General features: G+C 36.2%; 2 protein-coding genes across 6 annotated transcripts; both read left to right on the top strand.

The window, feature by feature from the left end:
• The first annotated feature begins 3,327 nt into the window (after positions 1-3,327).
• LOC145635700 (bifunctional purple acid phosphatase 26-like) lies at positions 3,328-9,619 on the top strand. Of its 4 annotated transcripts, none has more exons than XM_081687028.1 (10): positions 3,331-3,586; positions 4,266-4,466; positions 4,583-4,694; positions 4,793-5,028; positions 5,427-5,565; positions 6,999-7,219; positions 7,389-7,510; positions 8,157-8,318; positions 8,695-8,741; positions 9,301-9,619. In XM_081687028.1, the coding sequence occupies exons 1-9, from the start codon at positions 3,404-3,406 to the stop codon at positions 8,738-8,740; spliced, it is 1,422 nt and encodes a 473-aa protein (XP_081543154.1). In that variant the 5' UTR covers positions 3,331-3,403; the 3' UTR covers position 8,741; positions 9,301-9,619. The 4 variants fall into 4 exon arrangements, with proteins under 4 accessions (XP_081543152.1, XP_081543155.1, XP_081543154.1 ...); XM_081687027.1 differs by having other exon boundaries at positions 9,296-9,619; XM_081687026.1 differs by lacking the exon at positions 8,695-8,741 and having other exon boundaries at positions 3,328-3,586; positions 9,296-9,619.
• Positions 9,620-10,136: 517 nt separating this feature from the next.
• On the top strand, positions 10,137-22,238 carry LOC145635701 (bifunctional purple acid phosphatase 26-like). Of its 2 annotated transcripts, none has more exons than XM_081687030.1 (10): positions 10,137-10,291; positions 11,601-11,824; positions 18,469-18,669; positions 18,778-18,889; positions 19,316-19,542; positions 19,915-20,053; positions 20,386-20,606; positions 20,994-21,115; positions 21,223-21,384; positions 22,043-22,238. In XM_081687030.1, exons 2-10 carry the CDS (start codon positions 11,633-11,635, stop codon positions 22,101-22,103), a joined length of 1,437 nt encoding a protein of 478 aa, XP_081543156.1. In that variant the 5' UTR covers positions 10,137-10,291; positions 11,601-11,632; the 3' UTR covers positions 22,104-22,238. The 2 variants fall into 2 exon arrangements, with proteins under 2 accessions (XP_081543156.1, XP_081543157.1); XM_081687031.1 differs by having other exon boundaries at positions 11,598-11,824.
• Positions 22,239-22,654: the final 416 nt, after the last annotated feature.

Raw genomic sequence — 22,654 nt, 5'->3', positions numbered from 1 at the left:
ACCGGATACGGGCGTCTTCGAATAGTATGCTTATTCACCTCTTCGTATAACATAAACAAATAGATTGCACAAACTTTACATTTCCTTTGGTATAAAAAAACAACTAGCAGGGTCATCATCTTTATAGAATTATCGCGGTGGTGGGTGGTGACCGGGGGAATGGAAACTGACATGTTAGCAGTATTTTCCAGCAACCAAAAAAGGAGTTCGTGAGAAAAGAAGAAATTGAGAAATGAGGATTATTGGCCTTTTCGGTGGAATGATAAGAAGGAAGATAAACAAAAGAAATAGAGGACAAAAATACGAAAGGTTAAATACTTAAATGCATCAAAATTAATTTTAATTGGGGGTAAATATGTCAATTAACTTTTTTAAGGGTATAATAGTATTGACACTATTCATAAGAGTATTTTCCCACTTTTTATAAGGTAGGGATTAATTTGTGTTGTAATTCTTATTTTATAAAGTAAATCACAAAATTCACAATTAGAAATCTAAGTAGTCCCTCAAGCCTCAACATTAACAACAACAAATAATAATTTGTGTAATCTATGAGAATGAGAGTAGTTTTTAATGCATGTCAATTTTGTCATATCTATATCTATATATGAAGCCAATTGAGTAGCACATTATGTTGTTTTGTTAGGTTATTACAAACAAGCCAATTGAGTAACACTAATGTTTCGGTGTTTTTTTTTTTTTTCAAAAATAAGTTACGGTTTAGTTAGGAGAGAAGACATTCCTAGCTCTGTTTATCTTTCCTATCTATTTTTTAAAAAAAGTTTTTAAGTTTTTATATGGTATGCATGGAGTGATAGAGAGGGAAGAACACAACCAATGCAATTTTGAGAATTGAGACGGTGAATTTGAGATAACGGACACAAAGTCAAGCTGAGTTCCTGGGTTGGGCCACATTAGGGCCGATCCATAAATTTTTATGGGCCTTACACCAATAATAATAACAAGCAATTGAAATTACCTGTGATGGGCCTCATCATGTAGAGCCTTTTTCCATGATTATCTCAGTGCACCAAAATACTACCAAGGCCCAAGGAAAAAACTTATTCAACTTTGAGTGAGTCAATTAGTATTAGGTGTACCATAGTGCACCTAGAAATAGGTGCACCACGATTATACTTTTGAACATTTAGTAAAAAAAATTGAACATTTTACAAAAAATGAACATTTAGTAAAAAAATATAAACACGTCACAAAAATTGAATATAAATATGCAATTTTTATGTTCATATTTTATCAAAAAATGTTCATTTTGTATACATTAAATGTTCAGTTTATATTACAAAACTATTGAATTATTACGAGTCAGTTCAAAATTTGTCTGACTCGTAATAATTCAAATTTTCGATTGTTCAGATTTTTTTTACTAAATGTTCAAAATTTGTTATTGTTCATATTTTTTTACTAAAAGTTCAAAATTATAGGCGTGGTGCATTGTGATTGTTTAGTTTTTTTTTACTAAATGTTCAAAATTTGCGATGTTTAGATTTTTTAACTAAATGTTTAAAATTCTCGATTGTTTAGTTTTTTTTACTAAATGTTCAAAAGTATTGGCATGATGCATTGCAATTGTTCAGATTTTTTAACAAAATGTTCAAAATTTGCAATGTTCAGATGTTTTTTTTACTATTTGTTCAGATTTTTTTACTAAATGTTCAAAAGTATAATCGTGGTGCACCTATTTCTAAATAGGTGCACCATGGTGCATCTTAAAATTTGCCAGAGTGAGTGATAGCTTAAGTGGTTAGATTTCCTTTCTCGGTTCCAAGAGTCAAGAGATTTTGAGATCGATTCTTATTACCCGTCATTATGACTCTCTAAAAAAAATGATTCAACTTATCAAAATGACTTTAGTATGCTCAATTTTCCATCAACCCTAACTTTTTATTTATTTATCTATTATTATATTATAATCAGTTACTCTTCAATCATACTTGTAGTTAAATTCATCCTAACGCTACTTAGTAGCTAGTCATTCAAACTTGTACTCATTGATTACAAAAAACTTATCAAAAAGATCTCGACAACATTATGTAATAAGCTAGGACTTGATTAAGGCTTGTTCACATTTACTGAACTGATTGGAGCTGAACTGAACTGAACTAAACTGATTGGAGCTTAACTGAACTGAACTAATTAGAGCTGAACTGAAGTGAAATTAAGTAAATGTGAACAAGCTTTAACTCATTATTGTGTAATTGAAACAAGTGATAAGTGACATATCAATATTCCTAGGAAGGATCATAATATTCATATTAGGGCTCGGGCTGCCCGGCCTTTAATATTTTGAACTAAATACGAATACGGATTATTAGATATAAGGATGAATTACATTAATGAAATCCTTTTCCTTCTTGTCAAAAAAAAAAAAAAAAAAAAAAGGATGAATGAGCTGTATAATCTATGTACGAGTATATAATATTTTGTGTGTGACCTAATAGCTGAATATTAATATTATATCACTTTAAAAATCCTAATTATTTTATATAGATTAGAAGTTCAAACTTGGACAATCCTAATTATTTTATTTAGGATCTGTTTTATTCACCTTATTTTTCATATTTTAGGTCTAATAAGTTCAGTTTGGGAAAAATAAGTTTTGATAAAGGTTATCTAAGTTCAAATTACAACTAAAATAAGTTTTAATAAGTTTAGGTGAATAGAACACACCCCACCACTTTAATGATGTGCACCTATTCAAAACTACCATTATAACAAATGTTTATGTCACATTTGACTAATTCGAGTATTGTTTGATTGGCAAATTTCCCTTATCATTAATTAAAATCAATTAAGATCGAGTGGTCTGTGATGATACTCCAGTGCTCCGTAAGAGCTTAGCCACACGATGGTGTGCGTATGCACAACACGCGTGTGGCGTGTGTGATCCACATTGACCACATACACTATTATTCTTTCTTCGTCGAGTGTATCCTCCTTATTTAGAGAATGATAGCAATACATCAAAACATTAAGTACATACAATTGTCATATGTCGATCAAGTACAATAGAAATATCTCCTCTTACACTAGAAATTTCCTAGGCAGTAACGTAAAACAATCAAGTGCCGAAGGCAACATATAAATTATAAAAGCCGAATCAACAAGAATCACACGTTAGAAGACATTACAGATAACATGATAAAACTATCTTTAACACAAACCACCCAAATTTATCACGTACAATATAATAATTCAACATAGCTATTTCAAAACGTGAGTAAATAAAATCGAACCAACGACAAAATAAACAAATAATTAAATGCTTGAAAAAGACTGCTATGAAACTTTGAATTATTTTGCTATAAATTGTCTATAAATGAAACTAATAAGCATATCAAAGTTATAGTACAAAACTACAAACTAAGGGGAGCACAAAAATCTCATGATGGAAGCAAAGTTGTTAGTGTTGTTAATTACTATTATTATTAGCACTAATAGCTTAAGCAATGGGGTTAATGGTGAAAGTATTACAAGTAGTTATGTGAGGGTAGATCCTCCATCTACTGATATTCCTCTTGATGATACAATCTTTGCTGCTCCTGAGGCCTACAATGCTCCACAACAGGTAAATTTTGTATTTTTATGCGCATTTTCATACTTTATGACATTTATCATTAGGAAAACTTACACGAGTAATTTCAAATTTCTCACTTCATCGTTTCAATTAGTCTCAATTTTTGTTGCAAATACCGCAATAAATTAGCTTCAAGGACTACATATATCGGAATGAATTTGATGTGTTGTAAAGCAGGGAACTAGGTCGAACATCTTCGACTATTTAATTTCCCCATCTAATAATAATGTATATCATAACAGCTCAGATAAGTTCAGTTCATATAAATTCAAATAAATTTAGGTCCAATAAGGTGATGAAGATAACACATCCTAAGGTCCTGTTCTGATTGACTGAACTGAGCTCAAATGAACTGAACTTATTGGAGCTAAACTGAACTGAATATTTTATGAGAGAAGGAAATTAAGAGCTGAACTGAACTGAACTTATTGGAGCTGAACTGAAAATAATCTTAAAAAAAAAAGGCAAAGTATGCCATTTTGCCAACTTTTTACCATAACAATTCAAATTTTTAATCCTTTTATTCACTTAAGTAGATACCAATATTTTCCCATAACTCTCATCATCATTAACTATCACACCCAATTACTTTCCTAATAACTTCCTAAAATTTATATATTCTTAAAATTTATACATGCCATTAAAATGAATTTGACAATGAAATGTGTAGGTGCACATTACACAAGGAGATTATGATGGAAAGGCAGTTATAATCTCATGGGTGACACCACATTTACATGGGTCACACACTGTGTACTATGGAACAGAACAGGGTAAATATACCCTCAAAGCAAAGGCATTCAATACTAGCTACAGCTTCAAGGGCTACAAATCTGGACAAATTTATCATTGTGTTGTTGATGGGTTGGAGGTAATTTATTACACTTCACAACCCTAAAGAAAATACATTTATTTTAAAATATAATCATTGATTTTTTTTTTTTCATCAATTTTCTAACAAATTTCTTGTGTAATCCAATAATGTAGTATAACACCAAGTACTACTATCAAATTGGTAGTGGTCCTTCTCACCGTGAATTTTGGTTCAAAACGCCTCCAGAGGTTGGTCCAGACTCTCCATACACGTTTGGACTAATTGGTACGTTTTAATTCCACGTGATTGAATATAAACTAAAATGATGATACATGTGAAATTCCCTTAATTTATTCGTTTGTTTGTTTGTTTGTTTGTTTCAGGTGATTTAGGGCAAACAAAGAACTCGCTTTCCACCTTGCAACATTACATGAAAGGCGGTGAAGGGGAAACCGTGTTGTTTGTAGGAGATCTTACTTATGCAGATAGGCATATCGATGTTCCACACGAGGTTGGCTTGAGATGGGATACTTGGGGCCGCCTCGTTGAGCCTAGCACTGCTTATCAACCCTGGATTTGGACTACTGGAAACCATGACATTGACTACTTTCCTCAATTGGTAATTACGGAGTATATATATATTTTTTTTACATAGACTAGTAATTAAGGTAATTAACATTCGATAAATCTTTGATGGGTTAAACCAAGCTCACACCGAAAGAGAATCTAACTACATAAAAACTAACAGGTTCTAGTAATAAATAATTTTTTAGTCCAATAGTCTTATATTTTAGTCATCCTTCATATATATTTCGCACAAATAAGGTATTTTTCTAACAAGTAACAGCACGAGTACATACCTATCATTAGAAATTATATTTATCATTTATGTAATGTTGTGTAACGCTTGTATGTATCCCATGCATATTATAAGTTTATGAAATACAGTACAACTATGCATCAAGGTCATGTATGAGATGCTTACATTAGTTACATGTATAAAATCATTGATTTCAGGGGTTAATTGGAAATTTCCTGCAATTCAAAACTAGATACCTTTCACCATTCATGCATTCCGGGAGTACAGATCCTCTTTGGTACGCAATCAGGCGTGGGCCGGCTCACATTATCGTACTCTCTAGCTACTCCGGTTTTGGTAATTCAAACTACTCCGTAATAAATTGACATCATAGTAATTATTAAATGGGTCCGAATCCTCTATCCCACTCATATGTCCCATTCCATGTCTCATTCGTTTTGATTGGTCCACGTCACTTTAAATATCAATATTAATATTAAAAAGTTTAATGGCAAATTAAATTAAATAAATTTTACATAATTTATATTTTAGTCCTTATCTTTTTTTTTGTTTCTCCTTTACACAATTACGTTTAATTCAATTGCATCATTTTTTTCCTGTATACTACCTCTATAACTCTAGAAGAACCCTAATTTTTTTTTTAAAAGTTACCTCAATTTATTCTTTCTCTAATTGCATCCATAAATACTAAAGCACTACAATTCACTTTAATGGATACTCCACGAGAAGTATTGACAAGCGATTTCGACAATTTACCATACGAGGTATGATTCTTATTGAATTACGTATCTAAAATACTATATGCATATGTTTTGTTTGTTTTTGGTCATTAGGGTAGCTATTAGAGCGCATATTGATAATTACTATTAGTATAAGCCATAGCATTGTCAAAATTATACTGCGTATATAGTTGTTTAGGTTATGGATGATTGTATTTTTATTGATTTTTATATGCGATTTTTGGTGGTACAGAATTGTCATTTTGATAAAGAAATTGGGTCATTACAAACTAGTCGTAGATTATCTTTTGAGGAGCATGAGCAATTGAATGATAATGATGATGTGGTCAATAACTCTAAAAATAACTTTGAAGATAATAAAGTTGAAAAAGATAATTTTATGCCAAATATGAATGAAATTCACTCAAAGCTGCCCAATGAAGCCATTCCAATGATAGGGATGGAGTTTGCATCAGAGAATATAGCTTATGATTTCTACAACAGATATTCTAGAGCTATTGGATTCGGAATCCGGTTAAGTAAATCAGTTTTATTTTTGTGTGTGTATTTTCTGCATTTTCAATTTCCTAAAGGTTTTGAATTTACAATGAAGTTGTATCTTTACTCAATTATGAATTTTTATAATAATGATTGATATGCTCGGATTGTTTTATCATGTCTATCAAGGATTCTTCTAGAGTTATAGAGGTAGTATACAGGAAAAAAAATGATGCGATTGAATTAAACGTAATTGTGTAAAGGAGAAAAAAAAAAAAAGATAAGGACTAAAATATAAATTATGTAAAATTTATTTAATTTAATTTGCCATTAAATTTTTTTAATATTAATATTGATATTTAAAGTGACGTGGATCAATCAAAACGAATGGGACATGGAATGGGACATATGAGTGGGATAGAGGATTCGGACCCTTATTAAATTGCATATATTGTTTGGTGTAATAGAATTTAATCTCTAATTTTAAATTTTTTATCCGTAATTTTTAGAGCTATGTTTAATATTTTCCTTTAATATTTCATATTTCGACAGTAAAATACTCCCCGCAATGTAGGTGGTTAGAGGAAGAGCTTAAGAAAGTTGACCGGAAGAAGACACCATGGTTGATTGTAGTAATGCACGTTCCACTCTACAACTCTAACACTGCTCATTACATGGAGGGCGAAAGCATGAGATCTGTTGTCGAGCAATGGTTTGTAGACTACAAGGTCGACGTTGTTTTTGCTGGACATGTTCATGCTTATGAGAGATCGGTATGAGTCATATACTTATACTTCCTCTGTTCTTTTTTTTTTTTTTTTTTTTTTTTAATTCTATATATTTTCTCATAAGTTATATTATGTTTAGCACTTTTTTAAAAATGTATGTTAAATTGTTAATGTTAATTTTTTTTTCCTTGTCTCCTTGATACAAAAATTTCAGCATAGAGTGTCAAATTTGAAGTACAACATTTCAAATGGTGAATGTACTCCTGAATTGGATGAATCAGCTCCCTTTTACGTAACTATTGGAGATGGTGGCAACTCCGAGGGAATTGCGGGAGAGTAAGTTCCTTTACTATGCCTCTGAACACAATAAATTATTGTGCGAAACTATTAATTGTCACATATACTATTTATAATTGAAGTATAACATCATCACCTTCTATTATTATGGATACAAATTATGATAATTGATAAAGAAATGATATCATGGAGAAAGCAACAAGGAACTACTTCATTTAATTGAAAATAATCTTGAAATTATTGTGAATAAAGTATCTTATCAAAAATTGGGTTGATGAGACTCTTGAGACAATGACAAAAAAAATATTATTTAACCTGTATTTATCCAACTCAGGGCCTGTTCACATAAAATGAGCTGAGCTGAATTGAACGGAACAGATTGGAGCTGAACTGAACTGAATTGAAATGAATATTTTATGAGAGAGTGAAATTAGGAGTTGAACTGAACTGAATTGATTTGAGCTGAAGTGAACTGAACTTAATTGATTGTTACTGAACTGAACTGAATTGAATTGCAATTAAGTAAATGTGAATAGGCCATCAGTGTTATATATACACCATATGGATACGGCCATACTTATAAGTTATAAATCATCAATTGTCGTATATATGTAAGTGCCTTAGGTATTTATGATCTTGATTATTGGTATTGACTATTGTTGTTATATTTTAATAATTGTTGCAGGTACATATCTCCTCAACCACATTATTCAGCATTTCGTGAACCAAGTTTCGGGCATGCCATATTGGATATCAAGAACAAAACTCACGCTTTCTATTATTGGCATCGCAATCAAGATGGCAACAAAGTTACTGCTGATTCATTTGTGCTGCACAATCAATACTGGTAATTATATATTCATACGGGAAAAAGACAATTAAAACAACCCCTATTATTAATCATCCTTAATCGTACGTTTTTGAATACTCGTATATAGTATAAATAACTACGTACAATCCACACTTAAGTGTGAATTGTACGTGAAAGTTCATTTAAATTAGATAACCACGATCTTGTAATTCAATCATTATTCAACTTACCAATAAATTTATCACCGCTTAATTGAATTGATACTAATATGTATTACAATTACCTAATAAATAATAAAAATAAATAATTAAATATGGGTTAGTTGTTGTTGGGATTTTAGAATAACAACCCTAGCTAGGGGTATTATTTCATGTTTTTCCTAAAATGTTTTTCTTACACTCTTTCTCAACAGGATGTCAAAGTCGCGTCAAACTCCTATATACACTGCTTCTATATAAGGTATACATATTTTAGTTATGATAGAGAACTAGAGAAGACAATGAATACAACGTTTTAATTAACTAAAAATAAGGAGAGATCTTTTATTTAATTTATTTATACAAGTATATTATATATAGCATTAGCCTTACCAATATAATAAAACCTCTTTAGTTAATAAATGTTAGTATGTCTCAAATTAACACACACACGAAGTACAAAGTATATACTTCCTCCAATTATTGCACTATAGAGGTAAAGGTAAAAATACAAAATTGTCCATGTGACATATTGATAAACTAAAAAGTAAGTGGAAAAAAGCAAGGGTATGTTGGGTATTTGTAGTGTGAACACAAATAATTTTTATCCTAAAGAGAAAATGAGGCAATATTTGTGAAACTTCTTAAAAAGGCAAGTGGTGTAAATGTGTAATAATAAAAGAAAGGAGGAATTATATTTTTTTAGCATATACACTTTTTCCTTTCCAAAAATTAAGAAATTTAGCCATTTAAAAGCCCTTATTTTCAATTTTGAAAAAATAAAATTTTTATTCACATATATCATTATCTTTATGGTGCAGGACAAGTTAAATCCAAAAGAATTCAGAGCTCTTTTGGAGGAAAAATCTTGTGGAAGTCGTATGAATAAGGATTTAATAAGGTCTCTTGAAGACATTTTATATTCTAGTTTCTAGTTCTTTCCCAAAAAAAAAAAAAAAAAAAGTTGACTTTATTTGAAATTATTGTAAGTTACAAATCGAGAAATAGTTACTATTTTGGTTTGTGTCACATTGTATGAAACTCGGGCTTATTTCTAAATAACTACAGAGTATATCAAAATTAAACTTCTATTATATAATTAAAATTTGTGCCTTCGTTATATACACTTTGTTTTGTTTCCATTGTCCTTCAAACAATTTTCTTGTATCTATGAGAGTGTGAGACTATAACTACAGGCTTCCATAACTACACGTGTTATAATGAGTAGTGACGAACTTCGTTAGAACAAATACGAAATATTGTATCAAATTTAAGATAACATAAAATAAAATACGGATAAAAACTCAAGGTACTTCATAATACGAGTAAATAACATGAAATCCTTTTCCTTTAAATATAAAAGTAATTATCGTTAATCATTTAACCCGTGTAAATAAACCAAACCAAAATTATATTTGCGTTACGCATTCAAACTAGGTTAATAGTTTAATACTAATCGCTAATCCTCTCTTCGCCTTTTCGGCCCATGCCTAGCTCTATCTCTATGCGACTATACCAAATTGCCAATGTATTCACGTAACAAGAACAAAGAACCTAATCCTAAGATTCCTAACTCCCCTTAAAACAAAGAGTTGATTGAACAAAGAACAAATTACCCCCTTAAAACACACGACAAATATAAAATTTGTTTGTTACTCTAAAGCATCTGCCATATAAGCATGTGGGTTTCTGATTAATTACGCATCCCAATTACATTATTAAATTCCAAATTATCTTCAATTTATATAAATATCCGCCATTTTCCCTCTCTTTTACTTCAATCTATCCACTGCAATCCGCTGATGCTTTAAGGTACCCCTTAATTTCTTCTAATGTTTAATTACTTATTCATCAAATTTATTTATACCCAATTGTATAGTTTATGCTTTTTTTCTTGATTATTAATTTAAAGATCCCATCATGTAATTTTTATTGATAGTTGAATTAAGCATAGTTATCAAGTCAACGAATGAAATTTGAATGCAGTTGAGGGGTTTTCGTTTGATCATTTTGACCCATTAGTTGTTTATTAAAGATTAAATCTTTGATTTTTCTTGTGGGGTTTTGGTTATGAAATGATTATTTGAATTGGGTCATTTGAAAAATTTGAAATTGTTATCGGGTTGATCGTTTAAAATTGACAACTTTGCTGAAATGAAATATGTTGTTTAAAATGGAAAATTGGTTGAAAATTGAAAAGTTTTTAACTTTATCTTTGAAAGAATAGTTGAAATGATAAGGTATTTAATAATGTATAGATGAAAACTGCAAATTTTAATTGAAAAAGTTGGATGGAAACTAGAAAAAGCTAGATGAAAGGTAGTTGATATTTGATCCTAAAAAGCTTCATTCTTTAGCTAAAATTATAAGTTAACTCAAACTTCAAAAGCCAGCTTACCAAACACACATAAATATGATAAGCTAGCATAAATTGGGAGTTGAACATTGATTCAAATAAGTTAGTTTAATGTTTTCCAAACTAAATTAAAGTGATTACCTAGCATAAATTCGGAGTTGAGAACGGAAAATGAGTTTGGTGGGAAGTACATGAAGTGCTTGCTTAACAAATCTCATTGATCTAATATGCCAAAAAGGGGGGTGGGGTTAACAATAGAGCATGGTTGTGAAAACATATTCTAGCAATGTCAAATTTGGTGATACTTCATAAAAGGGTTTTCTCATTACCTCATACATTTACAAATCCTTTCATTGTTATGATTTTATTGTTGAAGAAATATACTTTGTATGTTGATATTATGTGATAAATTTAAGAAGAAGCATTAAACAAGAAAATTGTAAAATTGGTTGAGTTATATGCCTTTTGAATTACATTGTGGATTTGCGGTAAACTGACTTCTAGATTGATATTGGTTCCAATAAGATGCCGCCTTCTTTTTCATTTTGTAATGGCATAGGGACTTGCTTTTTCGCTCTTAATGTAATAGGGTTGAGCCTTGTTTTACTATGGTTGTGGTTGGTTTTGTTACTGGGCTACTATTTGTTAGCTAATAAGCTCACTGATATTGTCACAAGTAAATTGGATAAATTTTTATAATAGATGTTAATTTGTTTAGTCACAAAATTGGACTAAGTAATTTATGCCATCTTATGTATGCAGCAGTCTATGTAAGCATCCGCTGATTGTCAGTAACAATGATGAGGAAGGAGAGGATTTTGTTGTGGACAACTCAACTTCTTTTTGCATCGCTTGTCTACGTTAGTTATGTTCACAGGGTGGATGCTGGGTTAACAAGCACTTTTGTTCGGTCAGAGTGGCCAGCAACTGATATACCTCTTGATAATGAGGCATTTGCTGTTCCAGAGGGTCATAATGCACCTCAACAAGTGAGCACTTCTGACTCTAATAAGATAGGAAACACAACCTCATTAACAATTTTCTCATTATGTACTTGAGCTCTTTCCCTGCATTGTGAATTTCGCCACTTAGATCACTAGATTAATGGTTTATACTTTATATGGATTTCATTTATGCAGATTCATTTAGATATATCAAATTTCTTATGTTTCTTTGTGCCTTGTCTTGTTTTGGTGGCAATTCATGTAAAATTTAAACTTGTTAGTGCAAAAATCCAAAATTTTTGTTTATCAATTGTTGCACGCTATCTTTGCAATTTGGCATTATCTTTAAATTTGCGTGGGTTGCATGTGCTGCCTGTGACTTAGTATACAATCCTGCATTGGAGACATAATAATAAGTTGATAAAAATGGTGGAGGCACCCATTAGTAATTGAATTTTAAAGAATAGGAGAAGAGGTTAAGATATATCTTATTCAGTTCGAAGAATAGTAGGAAGAAGAGGTTAAGGTTTATCTTATTCAGTTCAACTCAATTGAGTAGAAATAGAAGCCTCATCTATGTAGTTCCCTGGCAAAGTAACTAAATGTGCATTCATCCCTTAATATCTGCTGAAGATGCTTGTCATTTCCCTTATATCTTTTGGTGAGAATCAAGGGTAGTTGTTATAGGCCTAACTCTATAAGGTGGTTTTACTCTATTAATGGTGCATCTCAATTGCATGAGTTTTGTTCCTGGGTTTTAAATGCTCCATGATGAATTGGAAGGCTGGTTTGGTTGAGAGGATGGTCCTGGACTCACACAAAGATGGAAAGAGTGTAACACTCTAACAGATATTTTCTTGTAGTAAAATAGATTGAAAGCAATAAAGATCAGTTCTTGGGGAAAGTTGGCAGCTTCTTTGATTGATGGATATGAAATCACAGAAAAACAGGGTAGCTTTAGGCTACTAATCTCTGGTTTAGCACCTTGAGGGTACCACTCTCTAGGTCTAGTGTTTACAATGATCTTGCCTAAAACGCCAATCCTACCCTCCCTTTGTTTATATACACATCCTGACAAAAGAAAAGAACAAGACAAAAGTTGTTGTTGTTGTGGTAGCTGTCACACTGATTTGGTGATGACTGTCCTGCTGATTCCTTGGCAGCCCTCATTCTTTGGCAGAGCACTAATCATTGGTTGGCACCTCATTCCGTAGCTGACCTTTCTTTCTTCGCACATAAGTCACCAGGCCACGGTCCTTAGGGGTCAGAGCATTTGTTACATTTCCTCCTCCTAAAAGACTCACCTTGTCCTCAAGGTGGAAGGAAGGGAATCGTTCTCTGATGATGGCAGCTTCCTCCCAAGTAGCCTCTAATACTGGCAGACCTGCCCATTTGATTAACACTTCCTTGACTTGCTGCTTGCTCTTGGACACCCGAATATCTAGAACTTGCTCAGGCTCTACAATCAATTCCAACTCCTCAGTTAGCTGGCTGGGTACTGTGGGGTTCACCATTTGATTCCCAAGTGCTCGTTTCAGTTGAGAGACATGAAAAACGGGGTGCACTCTACATGTGCTCGGCAAATCCAACTTGTAAGCTACCGGCCCTATGCGTCCTACCACCAAAAATGGTCCATAAAAACGCGGTGACAGTTTCTCATTAGGCCGTTTTGCTAGTGACTTTTGTCTATAGGGTTGGAGCCTCAAGTACACATAGTCTCCTATTTGAAATTCTTCCTCCCTCCTTTTTAAATCCGCATTGCTCTTCATCCTTTGTTGTGCTCTCAGCAAGTTCATGTTGGGTCCTCAAGCACCCAATCCCGCTCTTGTAGCCATTCATCTAGGCTGTCCACAGGTGTTTGGCCTTTTCCCTCCTTAATTAATCTTGGAGGATCTCTCCCATAGACCACTCGGAATGGAGTGAACCCAATTGACTCGTGGTGAGCCGTATTGTAGGCATACTCAGCCCAATGTAGCCACCTGCCCCAAGATTTGGGCTGCCCATTCACAAAACACTGTAAGTAAGTTTCTAGTGTCTTGTTAACGATTTCGGTTTGCCCATCGGTTTGAGGGTGGTAGGCCGTACTTCTTTTGAGGTCGGTGCCTTGCAACTTGAATAGTTCCCTCCAAAATATACTCATAAAAATTCGGTCTCGGTCCGACACGATTGAGGTTGGGAACCCATGTAGCCTTACAATCTCCTTCACAAAGGTAGTGGCTACCGTGGCTGCACTATATGGGTGCTTCAACCCCACAAAATGCGCGTACTTGGAGAGCCGATCTACTACCACCAAGATGGAATCCATCCCCCTTGAGTTTGGAAGGCCTTCGATAAAATCCATTGAAATTTCTTCCTAAATTGCCTTGGGTATGGGAAGGGGTTGAAGTAAACCCGCGGGTTGTAATTGAGAATGTTTGGATTGTTGGCAAATGGAGCATTGCCTAACATGTTCCCCTATGTCCCTTCTCATTCCGATCCAATACCATTCCGCCGCCACTCGTAGATAGGTTTTTGTCTCACCTTGATGCCCACCAATAGGGCTGTCATGATACTCCCTCAGTAGCTTAGGAATTAAGGTAGACGACTTAGGTATTGCCACTCTTCCCTTGAACAACAGCCTCCCTTCTTCCCATGTATACCCCACATACTTCTCTTCCCCTTGTTTGAGGGCTGCTGCTATCTTTCCCAGCAAGCTGTCCGCTTCCACTTCCCTCTCAAGCTCATCCCACTTGATCCCTTGTGTGAAAGTCATGGCAGCCAACTCATGCTCCGGTCCCCCTCTCCTAGCCCCCGGTTTGAATTGAATTTCGAAGTCAAACCCCAACAATTTGCGAACCCATTTTTGGTAGTCCCCTCCTACTTCACGTTGCTCCATCAAGTATTTCAAGCTTTGTTGATCCGTCCTAACCACAAAGTGACGGCCCAACAAATAGTGTCGCCACTTGACAATGGCCAGACAAATTGCCATCAATTCCTTCTCATACGTGGCTTTGGCTTGTGACTTGGGCCCTAACAACTTGCTGTAAAACGCTATGGGCTTCGAATCTTGCATTAACACTGCACCTAGGCCATAGCCCGAGGCGTCGGCCTCCACCACGAAGAGCTTGCTGAAATTGGGCATCACCAACACCGGGCAGCCACCATGGCAGCCTTGAGCTGCTCCAAGGCTTTAGTAGCTTCGGTTGTCCACCCAAAATTATCTCTCTTCAATTGCTCGGTCAATGGTCTAGCTATTTGGGCATACCCCTTGATGAATTTGCGGTAATACCCGGTTAACCCCAAAAAACCTCGCAACTCCTTCAAGTTTTTTGGTGTAGGCCACTCACTCATAGCCTTGACTTTCTCCATGTCCACGGCTACCCCATTCTTGGACACTACATGTCCTAAGTAAGCCACTTGCGGCTGCCTGAACTCACACTTCTTGAAGTTCACCACCAAACTATGTTCCTTAAGCAAAGTCAACACCATCTTCATGTGCTCTCGGTGACTCTCCATGTTGGGGCTATAAACCAAGATGTCATCGAAGAAGACTAGTACAAACTTCCGCAAATCTGGCCTAAAAACCTCATTCATCAAGGCTTGGAAAGTGGCGGGGGCGTTAGTGAGCCCAAAGGGCATCACCAAAAATTCGTAGTGACCCTCATGGGTCCGAAAGGCCGTCTTGTGTGTGTCCTCCTCCCTCACTAGAATTTGGTGGTACCCCGACTTAAGGTCGAGTTTAGAGAAAATGGCCGCCCCATGGAGTTCATCTAGAAGCTCGTCTATGATGGGAATGGGATATTTATCGGGAATGGTTTCGCGGTTTAAGGCACGATAATCCACACAAAATCGCCACGATCCATCCTTCTTCCTAACCAACAAGACCGGGCTCGAAAATGGACTAACCGAAGGTTTAATGATTCCGGCCGCCAACATCTCCCTTATCATCTTTTCAATTTCATTTTTCTGAAATTGGGGGTACCGATAGGGCCTTACGCTCACCGGATTACTCCCTTCTTTCAAGATGATCGCATGCTCGTGGCCCCTCTTGGGTGGCAGCCCTTTAGGTTCGGTGAAAACTTCCAGAAACTGCCCCATAACTTCCTCCAACCAATCTGGCAGTAAGGTGGTTGGTGTGATCTCCTTCCTCTCACTGAGCTTGGCCTCAACTTGGTTGATTTCAACCCAAAGCCCTCCGCCCTCATGCTGCAGTGCTCGAATCATTGCTCGAAGAGACCTTAGTGCGTTCCAAAGCTGGGTTACCCACCAAGGTCACCCGTTGCTCCCCCACTTTGAAGCTCATGATATGGGTTTTCCAGTTATGGGTGACTGACCCGAGCTTTTCCAGCCACTCTATGCCTAAGATTAAATCGGCACTTCCAAGCTTGAGGGGTAGGAAATTATCCACCACCACAAACCCGCCCTTAAGAACCACCCTGACCCCCTTACACCTTCCCCTGCCCACAATTACATCACCATTTCCCACCGGAACTCCCACCTCAGTCACTAGGTCGTCGGAGATAAAATTATGAGTGGCTCCGGGATCCACTAGAATTACCACCGGTTTTGGGCCCACTCTGCCTTCCAATTTCATGGTGCGTGGGCTCGACAAACCCACCAACGAGCAGAAGCTGGCTTCTGCCGCAACCTCCTCGTCATTTAAGTCGAGCTCCGGTGGTTTGGATGTCCCTTCCCCTGCGTCTTCGACTTCGCCGAGCAAGAGCACGCTCATCTCCTTGTTTTTGCAGCGATGGCCGACGCTCCATCGCTCGTCGCACCTGAAACAAAGCCCTTTGGCTTTGCGTTCTTGATGTTCGAAGTTCGTGAGCCGCCGTGGTTCACCGGTCTTAGCAGTTGAGGAGGCGGTAGATCTGGGTAAACTCACTGAAGCTTGAGACTTGTTGGGAGCCCTAGGCCAGCCCTTGAAGGTCGACGCTTGTTGTGAGGGGGTTCCGTATGTTTGGGCCAAACCCAGCCCAACGGAAGGCTTCGTTCCTGAGGATCCGGATCCGCTAACAATGGTTTTACCCGCCCCGAAATAGGTGGGTGCTCTTTTTAACCCTCCGACCCGATTCCTTTCCTCAACCCGACCCGCGACTTCCATAGCCTGTTCTAGGTTAAATGGATTCATCAATCGTACATCAGCTTTAATCTCCTCTTTAAGCCCGTTTATAAAATGAGCTATCATTATCGTTTCGGGTACATCCTCTAATGGCGCTGAAAGATCGATAAATCTCTTGCGATAATCCAGCACGGTGGTTTCCTGACGTGCAGCCAGCCATTGTTCATGGAGGCTTCCGGCGTGGGTTGGCCGGAACTGCCTCAAGACACGCGCTTTCATGCCCTCCCAACTTGGTATCGGCCGCCTCCGATTCTCCCATTGGAACCATCGTAAGGCATCGCCCTCCCACGCCGACACCGCCGCCTGGAGTTTCTGATCCTCCGTGTGGTAGTGGGTGAAATACTTTTCCCCTTTAAGGATCCATCCGTCGGGGTCCGCTCCTTCAAAAAGAGGCATATCCAGCTTGCGCGGCTTCCAATGGTGGTCTCCACCGCCATTCTGGTTGTTCTAGTCGCGTGCTCCCTGCTCCTGGTTCCTCTGGTTCACCAAGTTTCTGAGCTCCTCGAAGAACTGAGCTTGTGTGTTCGTGTTCGCCGCCGTTTGAGCCTCGTGATGCTGTCGTAGAAGCTCAAACTGATTATCCATCCTCTGAATGGCCTCTTCCAAGGAATTCTTGAGGTTTTCTTCCTGCGTTCTCATCGCCGCTTCCAGGGTGGTTAGCTGATTTTGCACCCCAGCCATTTGTTCATCCAAAGTATCGCACCTTTGGGTTGCTGAGATAACCATTTTTTTTTTATTTTTTTATTTTTTTTTCTTTTTAAAGCAGAGTGGAAGGGTGGTTTTCCGGTACCGGCAGGTGCAAGACCGCCGCTCTGATACCACTTGTAACACTCTAACAGATATTTTCTTGTAGTAAAATAGATTGAAAGCAATAAAGATCAGTTCTTGGGGAAAGTTGGCAGCTTCTTTGATTAATGGATATGAAATCACAGAAAAACAGGGTAGCTTTAGGCTACTAATCTCTGGTTTAGCACCTTGAGGGTACCACTCTCTAGGTCTAGTGTTTACAATGATCTTGCCTAAAACGCCAATCCTACCCTCCCTTTGTTTATATACACATCCTGACAAAAGAAAAGAACAAGACAAAAGTTGTTGTTGTTGTGGTAGCTGTCACACTGATTTGGTGATGACTGTCCTGCTGATTCCTTGGCAGCCCTCATTCTTTGGCAGAGCACTAATCATTGGTTGGCACCTCATTCCGTAGCTGACCTTTCTTTCTTCGCACATAAGTCACCAGGCCACGGTCCTTAGGGGTCAGAGCATTTGTTACAAAGAGTTGCCGAAACCAAGCATTTTGAAGAGTTATATCTCCTTTGTGAATAAGTTGAACTTGAAACCACTTGGAGATATAAGTTGAGTTTGAAAGTTTCAAATGAGCATCACATGCACAATCTGGACTAGGATATATGGCCATAAAAAGTCAACTACAATCGGGCTTGTATTGAAAGATATATATCAACATATTTTTAATACTGTTGAATAATGAATACAACATTATGTTGCCTGAAGATGAATACTAGTGTTCTGGAAATGAGATCATTGCTAAGTTCTAAATTCTTAATTACTCTTTTGGGTGCTTTGATGGCAGGTACGCATAACACAAGGTGACTATGATGGAAAAGCAGTTATAATCTCATGGGTAACACCTGATGAACCGGGATCTAACAAAGTGCAATATGGAACATCAGAAGATAAATATGATTTTACTGCAGAGGGGACAGTTGCAAACTACAGCTTTTACAAGTATAATTCTGGTTATATCCATCACTGTCTTGTTGATGGTCTTGAGGTACTGCTGTTTGTTTGTGACTAGCTACATTTGATTGTAGTAGCTTCACTAATCACATCTTTTCTTTCCTCTTATATCATTTTCCTCCCTTTGTCTTATGCTTTACAGTATAACAAGAAGTACTATTACAAGATTGGAAGCGGTGTATCATCTCGCAAATTTTGGTTTCAGACTCCTCCTGAGATTAGTCCTGATTCCTCATTCAAGTTTGGCATTATTGGTTAGTGTTTTAGTTTCTTGTGCAAAGCATACCTTTTCTATTTATCATGAACTTACATATTTTGATTGGCTGTTTAATATAGTATGTTGCTTCTTGGCTCTTAGCTAAACTTTTACAGATTTAAACAATAAGCTGGTTTTCTGTCTGCTTTGAAAAATAGCTTACTTACATAGTTTTTGGTTGCTGCCAATTCCTGATTCCAGACAGATATTAGGATTCTGACTTGAATTATGCAAATTCTTTCTTTCTTTTTTTTTTCCCCCTCCAAATACCGCTCTGTATGTGAGCATTTTTTTTATGGTTACACCTGACTATGTCACCGATTTCATGTTCACTTTGCCTATCCTGCCCCCCTTTTGGTAAACGGTAAAAGAGAGATGATCAAATACTTACAGTTAATTTTGACATTCTTTTGGTCTATTTCAGGTGACTTGGGTCAGACATATAACTCTCTCTCTACACTTGAGCATTACCTTGAGAGTGGCGCCCAAACTGTCTTGTTTGTTGGGGATCTTTCTTATGCTGACAGATATCATCACAATGACATTGGAATCCGATGGGATACATGGGGTCGTTTTGTTGAAAGAATTGCGGCATATCAGCCTTGGATTTGGTCTGCTGGTAATCATGAGATAGAATACATGCCTGAGCTGGTAAGATTTTCGATGACATTGTCTGAGGACCTTTTTTTTTTAATTTATATAGATAGATATATTTGTATCATAAGTAAATCCACTTATTCAAACAGAGATGTCAAATTTTTGTGTTGCGACTCTCGTTCACAGTACTAATAAACCATTATCTTTGACTTTTTTTCGTCCATGAAAATCAATTTTTTTTTACATGTAAAAGCATAGTATTCAATATTGAATGCTTAACAGCTATATTGCTTAAGCTTAAGACAAGTAATCATATATTTGAATGCAATATCTTGATTTAATGATGTATGAATCATGTCTCTATCAGATGCATGAATAAATTTTCATTTCATTGCCTATTGATTTGTGGTTTGTTTCTGTATTTAGGGAGAAGTTGTGCCTTTTAAATCATACCTCCAGAGATACACAACTCCTTATGCAGCTTGTAAAAGCAGTAGTCCTCTTTGGTATGCTATCCGGCGGGCATCTGCCCATGTTATTGTGCTGTCTAGCTATTCTCCTTTTGGTAAGCTTTAACTAATTGGCTTTCAATATTCTCATTCAAGCAACATATGTTTTTTTTTTGGTTGGGGGTGGTGGAGGGGGGCATTTAAAGTCTTGTTACATTCCATGTAATTCTTTCTTACTATTTTGGTGTTCTATAAAGCTTCTATAGTCTACCCTCCCATCAAAGAAGAATACAAGCTTTGCCTACCCGGCTACCCCCCATCTATTGTTGTACATCAATTCCAGTGCTTGACATGCACTCTCCTTAGAAGCTCATGACCTTGTGTGTTTCGTGTTTATTTGACTCCTCTTTTTTTCCATGTACTTGACTGTATATAATTTCCTCAACAGTGAAATACACTCCACAATGGAGATGGCTTAGAGAAGAACTGACGAGGGTGGACAGGGAGAAAACGCCATGGTTGATTGTTTTGATGCATGTCCCAATTTACAACAGCAATGAAGCACATTTCATGGAGGGTGAAAGTATGCGATCTGTCTTTGAGGAGTGGTTTGTTCATTACAAGGTTGATGTAATCTTTGCAGGCCATGTTCATGCATATGAGAGATCGGTAGGTTTTTCTGTCTGCATTGGCTTTTTTCTGGCAAATTAACTTATTTATTTTATCTCCTGAAGGAAGACATTAAAATACCTGTGTTGGATTCTTAAACAATCTTTGAATCCAATAGCACGATTTTAGAACACTGTTCAAGGCACTATTTTTTTTACTAGGCCATTTCTTTTGGTGTAGAATTTGTTTACAAAGGACTATTAATAATGATGGTCACACCTTAAGTGAATTACATTTGGTTTTCTGCTCCATTATGCATTTATGCATGATGTGTTTTTAATGGTCTTTTTTCGAACCTAGTCATGTAACAGACTTCTTTCCCTTGGATAGAAGAACCCTTTTGTTTGGTAGGATGAGTTAACTAATTTTTTCTTATTCTTTTGCAAGTATCGAATCTCAAACATACAATACAATGTATCTAGTGGAGAACGTTACCCTGTCCCAGACAAAGCAGCTCCAGTATATATTACTGTTGGAGATGGTGGAAATCAAGAAGGTCTTGCTGGAAGGTGATACTATAATCTTTAAATGACTAGAAGGCATCATTGTGCTCTTACTTCCTTTACGAGAACATTCTAACAGGCTTGTGAATTGTTCATACCTTTTTACCATTCAGGTTCAGAGATCCACAACCTGATTATTCAGCATTCAGAGAATCTAGTTATGGGCATTCAACATTAGAAATCAAGAACAGAACACATGCTATCTACCACTGGAATCGGAACGATGATGGGAAGAAAGTGCCTACTGACTCCACAATTCTACTGAACCAGTACTGGTAAGTTCACTATCTGATTGTGCTTATAGATAAAGGTTTCTGATTACTGATTAGTTATGAATCTCCTTGGATTTTGGTGAATATTTTGGCCACAACTAGATATACCATGAAATCGTGAAGTAAGTCTTACATTTCTCTAGTTAACAAATGTGGTGATAAAAAAGTGTTCTATAGTTGATTATATCCGTAGTCCACTTTTTTCTTTTGTAAAACACGAATTAATCAACTGCCATGATACCAAGCAGCATAATGTGTGCTGCCTCATTCAGCTGTACGCACTGTAATACTTATAGGACACTGCCTCTTGAGTTACATGGTAGGACAAATTTCCCAATTGACCCTTTTGCTTACAATTTCCACCAATCACAACTACTAAATTCATCTTGAATACAACATAAGTCTGTCTTGGTTAAGGTTGTACACATCTTTTTCTTAAATTAATGTAGCATTATGAACCACCAAAACTGGGGATCAACTGTTTTCTATTCTGCATGAGCACATCAATCGCTTCTTATATGTGAGCATCGATGTACACTATGTTTCTAAGATGTTACAAATAACTTGGAAGTATCTAAAGCAGCATTCGTACTGGTCATCTTTTATATGTTGCCTCTTTGATGAACATTACTTGAGACTATCTATTGTTATGACGATACAGGGCAAGCAATAGCCGCAGAAGGAAGCTGGAGAAGCCATCTTTTGGGGCTGCTGTTTTCTAATGTCAATGTTGAGGAGTGAAATCTTGTATTATGTCTTGATTAGGTTAAGATAACATGTTTCTGTAATGAAGTTTCAGGTCTTCCAAACTTCCAGTTACTTTGCTGTAATTTTAAGGTGCCTTCTTTAGTTGGAAATCAACATCTCAAAAGTAAATGTCCAATTTTTTTCTTCAAAAAATATGCTTCAAAATATAAAAACAATTGACTAGGAAAAAAATTGATCACAAATGATCCAAACATAAAATTTCAAATTATTTGAGTTTGCATCATTTTTATGTCCGTGCAATCAAGTATAACATGTTCGAAGTTTACATGAAAGAAATACGGTTTACAGGTTTAATAAGGTGGAAACTAAAACAAAATTTTATTGCTTTATTACTTCGTACGAAGTATAAGACATAATTACATAAATAGATTGATCATGATAATGCAACTAGTCGAATAACCGAGTTGGTATTTTAGGAGCTCGACCCATGAATGGGTGACCCGTCCAAACTTGTACTTGGGTCAAAGTCAATTCATACCCGGTAAGCCTGGTCGATGGGTGGATC

This window comes from Chenopodium album, chromosome 6 (genome assembly GCF_948465745.1).
Source record: "Chenopodium album chromosome 6, dcCheAlbu1.1, whole genome shotgun sequence".
Taxonomy (NCBI): domain Eukaryota; kingdom Viridiplantae; phylum Streptophyta; class Magnoliopsida; order Caryophyllales; family Amaranthaceae; genus Chenopodium; species Chenopodium album.
The sequence above is the reverse complement of the archived record's forward strand: the minus strand, read 5'-3'. Positions and strand labels throughout refer to the sequence as shown.

Excerpts from the sequence above, each read along its gene's own strand:
- LOC145635700 (XM_081687026.1), top strand. The coding sequence starts at position 3,404 with ATGATGGAAGCAAAGTTGTTAGTGTTGTTAATTACTATTATTATTAGC. Across the intron at positions 5,029-5,426 it reads TTGACTACTTTCCTCAATTG|GGGTTAATTGGAAATTTCCT; the intron begins GTAATTACGGAG and ends CATTGATTTCAG. Across the intron at positions 7,511-8,156 it reads TCCGAGGGAATTGCGGGAGA|GTACATATCTCCTCAACCAC; the intron begins GTAAGTTCCTTT and ends TAATTGTTGCAG.
- LOC145635701 (XM_081687030.1), top strand. The coding sequence starts at position 11,633 with ATGATGAGGAAGGAGAGGATTTTGTTGTGGACAACTCAACTTCTTTTT. Across the intron at positions 11,825-18,468 it reads GTCATAATGCACCTCAACAA|GTACGCATAACACAAGGTGA; the intron begins GTGAGCACTTCT and ends CTTTGATGGCAG. Across the intron at positions 20,054-20,385 it reads GTCTAGCTATTCTCCTTTTG|TGAAATACACTCCACAATGG; the intron begins GTAAGCTTTAAC and ends TTTCCTCAACAG.